Below are 6180 nucleotides of genomic sequence, written 5' to 3' on the forward strand. Positions count from 1 at the left end.
AGGGAGTTTTCTGCAAGGTTGGTATGTCAAATCATCTCACAGAAGTGTCCTGTGATCACCAAAGCCTGCTCCAGGGACAAAGCAGGACCACAACCTCTTCAGCAGCTATTAAGAGCAGCCAACTATTATCCACACCAGGCTCCAGAAATCTGCCCCGATGCGTTAGGTTTAGAGAGGGCACTCCTTAAGAAATCACACCTCGCAGAAGTGCGCTAGTAACTAACTGCTGGTGTGTAAGTATCTGGAGGTAGACTAGATACCAGCTGTCCCTTCTAATATTAGTCTTGGGTTCAATTCCTTCCCTGTCCAAGAGGATTCAAACCCAATACACATGCTCCCTCTCAGATGATCGCCCAAAACAGCAGGTTAGGGAATCAATTTTCAACTTGCTGTTCACAGGTCCTTGTGGTTATTCATGAAATGTTTGCAAAGAACCCATAAAACATAACTGAAAAGGAAAGCTTACTTGCCAACAAGCTTAAGTTAGCCCAACAGCAATCAGCAAGACAGAAGAAAGGGGGCTAAGAACTCACATTTACACTTCTCCTCTCTCACATTTCATCTGGAATTTTTTTTCCACTCAATGACTGTTTTAAACTCATGTGGTCTGTAGTGTGTGTGATAGGTAGGCTCAGTCTTCCCAAGAGTTGAAGAACAGGGGAACTCGTCTGCAGGACATCTGAACATCCATTAGTTTTCTTACTATCAGTGCAAGTTGTTTTTTTTTTATGAAGAGGGAACATGAGCACATTTCCTCATTTGTTTTCAAAGTGAGTCTTGCTTGCTGTTATGAAAGAAGTTTTTCCCCCTCAGAAAAATGGGTGCCCATGCTTTATGTCAGAAGCTCTAAGATACCTCAATGCCTGGCTAAAACTAGTTGCAGGCCACATATAGCAATGCCACATCCCCAGCATTGCTTATTTTGTAGCACCAAGTGTACTGTATGCCAGAGTTTCAGCCCACATTTGCTCAGTGCAGTAAACATGTAAATCTTCCTCTGAAACCTGACTCCAGCCACACTGTGCCCATGACTCTGGATTCTGCTGCACAGGCCAAAAGCCCAAGTAGCCAGGAGTGCAATGACAAACCTGAAACAGACTTAAACATAAACAAACTGATGTAACACTGGAACAAGCTGAAATAGTACACGTTATATTGAATTACCCATTTTTTTCTTAGTGAGAGGACTGAACAAAGTAAGCTTCAATGTGTTTCTCCCAAGAGCTGAGCTTTAAGTCCAAAAGCATTCTAAACCAGGCTTGAGTCATAGAGTCCCATTTTGTTTAATTTCTAATTAATGCTGAACAAATAATTGCTTGGTCTCAATCCCTCATCCCTCCATGCCAGTTAAAACCAAATTGATGTCTCTTGCAAAATTCTTATTGGGCTACACAAACTGTTACAAAACGTGTGCTGCCAGAGATTGGATAAATATCAGTGCAAAACACAATAAGTAGGATTTCCTACTCTATTGAAATTTAAAACACGGAAGAACAAACACTGTGTCCACAACAAGAGCACGTACCCATAATAGGGTAGTTAAGCCCTAGAACAGGTTGCCCAGAGATGTTAAGGAACCTCCATTCACAGAGGTCTTTGAAACCTGACTGGCCCTGAGCAACCAGATCTGACATTTAAGTGAGCCCTGCACTAAGCAGGAGTCTGGACCAGAAATCTCCAGAGATCCCTTCCAACTTCAGTATTACTATGATTCCACATACATTGACATATAAAGGGAAAGCTAACCTTGTGAGATGAAGTGGAGGAGTATGTAAATCAGGACTACCAGAAACATTCATAAAGATGTTAACAGCTTTTATTTCACTGGTGCAAGGCCCATGTGTCATCCACCACTCACCAACATCAGAACAAAACATTTTCTATAAAACAGCTTCAGAAAATTCAAAACAAAGTAACAGTGGCTATAATAAACTTCATACAATACTGTAAATCACTTAGTTTATGTCATCCAAACAAGAACACATCAGTTTCTAGCATACATGGCGCTTTTTTTGCCCAAAAAAATAAAATACCAGCACAACTCCAATACATGCCTCACACCTGGAAATGCGTAATATCACTCCATGACATTGATAGCTGTTCGTATTTAGAACTAGTCATCAATTCACCCTACCAATATCATAAAATACAAAATGATATGAAAAACCTACATTTACAAAGTACAGTCCCAATCCCGCAATCTAATCCTTTTGGGCAGGTACCTGCATCCATTCCAACTCCCCTGAAGGCAATGTGGTATTTAGTACTCCATTGCTAAAGATTTGATTGCAGAATCAGGGCACAAGTGGAAAAGGTTTAAATCTTTCCACAAGAAGTGAAACACTGCCTTATTCTTCTAGATTCAGTTTCAGTAGTATTTGCACAACCTCCTAAACCACGACTTACCTATATTTTCAATTACCTCACATTTAGGAAGAAAGAAGGATAGGCTTTAAAGTAGTCAGCAGAGAAATGGCTTTTACTGAAATGACCTGGGGCTGTAAGTTGTGCTTTAGTGCATGGTGGTGATCCAAATGCTTCCAAGAGATAACCACACCTTGCTTCAGTATTTACAGTACCTGCTGCCTTCCTCTGCTTTACGTGAGTTTCTTCACCAGCAAGATATCAGAGATCTTGTTTCCATTAGATGAGCATTATGACATGACTCCAAAAACAGGATTATGACGACAAATACTAGGACCATACTCTTCATAGTCTTTCTTGGTGTGACATACTTGGAAAAACTCTGGCTATGAAAATATAAAACAAATCCCCTCAAAAGCATAAGAATACATCAAGTAGAAAAAAACCGACAAGTAAACTAATGCCTGAACATTTTTGTAGATTGCAGCTTTATGATGTGGTATTACATTTTTAAAATAGAATAAAACTAGAAATATTAGAATATGAATACAATTAATCAAGAAAAGTTTGTCTGGACAGAAGACTGCTTTTAAACACAGCAAAAAGAAATCCCATTTTGGATACAGGAATTGCTTCCATTTTCATGTATTTGTTTCTCTCTCGGGTTTAAGACCATTGATTTGGATCCTATATTTCTGAAGTCCTAACTAATCTCTAGTGCTGACTTCAAGAATAAAGGGACTATATTGCAACTATCATATAAAAACTACTTCAGAATTATGTCAAATCATTATATCTTGACACAAGTAAAGCTCCCACTTGCCCTGTACAAATTTTACAGAGATAGAAGTTGGGTAAGGATTCCAGAATGTGACACAGTTTAGGCTGTCACAATGAAAAGGTTTAAAACTTGGTCCTCAGATCAAACATAGCCAGAAGACAATATGCAATTAAAAAAAACAGAACTTTTTTGATAAAAACTTACTGTTGAAGCCAGCATGGAACCACCGAACCAAACTGCGTAACGCTGCATGTGATGTGTTATCACTTGAACTTCAACTGGTTTGGGCTAAGAAAAACAGAAAACACTCAGACCCAGACATCTTCAACCCTCCTTTCATATCACTATCTCACAGTTATTTCTCAGTCTGCTGTGTTCCCTAGGAGACCAAGTCATAAAACGCTTCATGATTAGTATGCTGAAGGACACAACAGTTAAATCCCTCTTGCCTACTGCTTAGATCACATATCTCCTAGAAGGGAAACCAGAATTGCCCTTAAGAGACTGCTCACAGTAACTTTAAGATTCCTGTAAAGACACATCATACATTGCAAGGCTACCAATACGTTTACCACCACATACATATATACTACTCAAGTTTACAACACTGCATTTTCACTAGAGAGGTGAAAGTTTTGAACTGTATTTCTTTCACTACTCAGGTAATTAATGCACTTGAAATTCTTACTTACTTTTATCCGACCACCACTGAGTTCCTCACTAAGTCGCAATCTCGCATCCACTACTCTTTTCAAATCCCTTTGCAGTCGTCGTCCAAAGTCCCTGAACATCGTGGATCCTCCTGAGAGGACCACATTCTGTGCAGAAATTAAAGACACATTCTTTAAATCCATCTTCAAGTGAGTTTCCCAAAAGCCAAAAGTGCAGAGGTGACTATTTGGATCTTAACATCATTATGAAGCTGGTAAACTGCACAGAACACCTTAAGCATTGCTCACTTCCATAGGAGGTCCATGGTCCCTTACTTCCTTCCCTCCCCGCCTTTAAAGAAGAGTTTTATGTAGAATATGTTATTCAAAATAGGAGGATTCCATTAACATGGTGAGTTAGTACCCTGCATGTGCAGAGCAGCAGAAGTAAGACACTACATCAAAAAAATTCCCAGGGATGCTCATAGTAAGTAGTTTTAGCCCTGATACCAAGTAAGGCTCTAGGCTCATATTACTGTTACTGGCTTTCCAAAGCTGTAGAGTTATCTAGAATGCTTTTTTTTTTTTTTTTATTTAAGAGTTAAACTTCAAAACATAGCAACCAGCAAGTCCAATGATTCTTTAAAATGGTACCACACCTCCAAAGAGGACTGCAGTACAGAGAAAGGTACAATGCCTTTCACTTTTCTTATTTATACCTGCTTGCCTGGTATGACTTAGTTTTCAGAGCAGAACCACAAGCCTTTTAGCCCGGACGAGTACTCTCATTCTAAATAAGATTTTTAGAATGTCACATCCTTAATTCTGATCAAGTTGCAGGGTCATAGACTAATGCAGAAGTCATTTCAAAAGTGGGGTGATTCAAAACAGGAACCCTTGACCATAACATTGGTAGCAGCAAAAATGCATTTCATAATCACAAAAATGAACTCTATATGACAAAACTGCATGTGGGCCCCTGCATACTGCTGCAACTGCAAACCCAAGTGCCAACTATCGCTTACAAAAACCACTTACATGCCTTAGACACATGTCCACAAGGAACTCAACTGAGATCAAGAGTTCGTTATACACAGGTCAAAGGATTCTCTCTCAGTAATAGTTTTTGACACTGCAGACCAAGACTGTGCATGTAATAAAAGAATCCCTGAACCACTGTTTTCAGCCAGGAAGCCTGCACACAGACCTGAAGAGTCAAAGACATGCATAATAAGCATTCACACTTGCAGGGTGCAGAAGTAACTGCTTGGATTTCAAGCAACAGATAACAGGGAAAATCTTGTTTATAACCTGTAAAGTGAGAAGAAAGCCGTTTGGATATTCATGAAAAAAAATTTGCGCTGCACATTGTAAATATCATTACAGTAGGAAAAACTCATTTCTTCACAGCTTCAGATTTATCTACAGTACAAAAGGGTGCATAACAAGGCAGCTGTACTTAAAAGAAAAAGCACACATCCCCATAACGTTACTGAAACATTTCCCAAAAGAAAGAGGAGGACAGAAGAACCATATGTATAAGCAGGAGCCAGAAACCACAGTTGGTCCTAAAACTAAAGCAGGAGGGAGATTGCCCCTGCTCCCCTCATACACAAGAACATCTCTTCCCCTGCCTCAAAGAGGTCATGCACTCCACATGGGAAAGAAAACTGCTAAGGAGGAAAAAAAAGACTACAACCAACCTGAGTGATGAAACAGCAATTAAAAAAATGCCATCGAAAATGTTACCTGGAGATAACGAAGTTGTTGAAGATGGTGAAAGCAGTAATTTGATCCAAAGCAAATGAAACTTCAAGTATAACCCATAAAGTGGGCAATGCTACCACTAAAAATAGATTTCAGAATACACCTGCAAATAATTTTTTTAAATACATCTGAGACCAACACATGCAACTACAAACTTAGTAGTAACATTGGGAGGCTCTTTTATCATTCCAGGGTTAGAAGCTAAGAGGTTACACCCTCCTCACATTACTATTATTCAAGTACTTCTACACACTGAAAAAAGTTTAAGAACAATGCTAGCCAAGGAGAACAGAAGCGCTAGGGTATACTTGTTGAAATGATGAGTCATCTTATTACCACGTATCTGGACAAGCCAGGTCAAGCAGAATTTCAGATATAAATAATTAGGTGACACCAGTTGCCATAAGATGGTTAATTACACAGTCAAGAGTTCCTCTGCGCCATGCACTTCTTGTCAGAACTGGGCCAAATCTGTGCTAAGTCTTTAGTAGAAGACTGCTCACATATGGGCTTCAGTAAGTTATCAAAACTCAGCAGGTCAGTCTTCTGCAAGGAGGTCAGAAGCCAGGTAGCCCTCACAGTGAAAGCAGAATCTATATACATTCCCCACTCCTCAAA

The 6180-nt window shown here is 39.5% G+C and overlaps 1 protein-coding gene across 1 annotated transcript; it reads right to left on the minus strand.

The window, feature by feature from the left end:
• Positions 1-1798: 1798 nt before the first annotated feature.
• On the minus strand, positions 1799-4000 carry LOC104619086 (actin-related protein 3B-like). The gene is made up of 3 exons (XM_010284857.1): positions 3838-4000; positions 3350-3433; positions 1799-2750 (listed from the first exon to the last, which is right to left on the minus strand). Exons 1-3 carry the CDS (start codon positions 3997-3999, stop codon positions 2655-2657), a joined length of 342 nt encoding a protein of 113 aa, XP_010283159.1. The 5' UTR covers position 4000; the 3' UTR covers positions 1799-2654.
• Between the last annotated feature and the right edge of the window lie 2180 nt (positions 4001-6180).

The sequence above is a fragment of the Phaethon lepturus genome, unplaced genomic scaffold (genome assembly GCF_000687285.1).
Source record: "Phaethon lepturus isolate BGI_N335 unplaced genomic scaffold, ASM68728v1 scaffold5014, whole genome shotgun sequence".
NCBI classification, from domain to species: domain Eukaryota; kingdom Metazoa; phylum Chordata; class Aves; order Phaethontiformes; family Phaethontidae; genus Phaethon; species Phaethon lepturus.

Bases quoted from the DNA above. Each gene is read 5' to 3' on its own strand.
- LOC104619086 (XM_010284857.1), bottom strand. From the start codon at position 3,999: ATGGATTTAAAGAATGTGTCTTTAATTTCTGCACAGAATGTGGTCCTC. The intron at 3,434-3,837 runs GTAAGTAAGAAT...TGTTTTTCTTAG, and splicing joins TCAGTGGTGGTCGGATAAAA to CCCAAACCAGTTGAAGTTCA. The intron at 2,751-3,349 runs GTAAGTTTTTAT...ATATTTTCATAG, and splicing joins GTTCCATGCTGGCTTCAACA to CCAGAGTTTTTCCAAGTATG.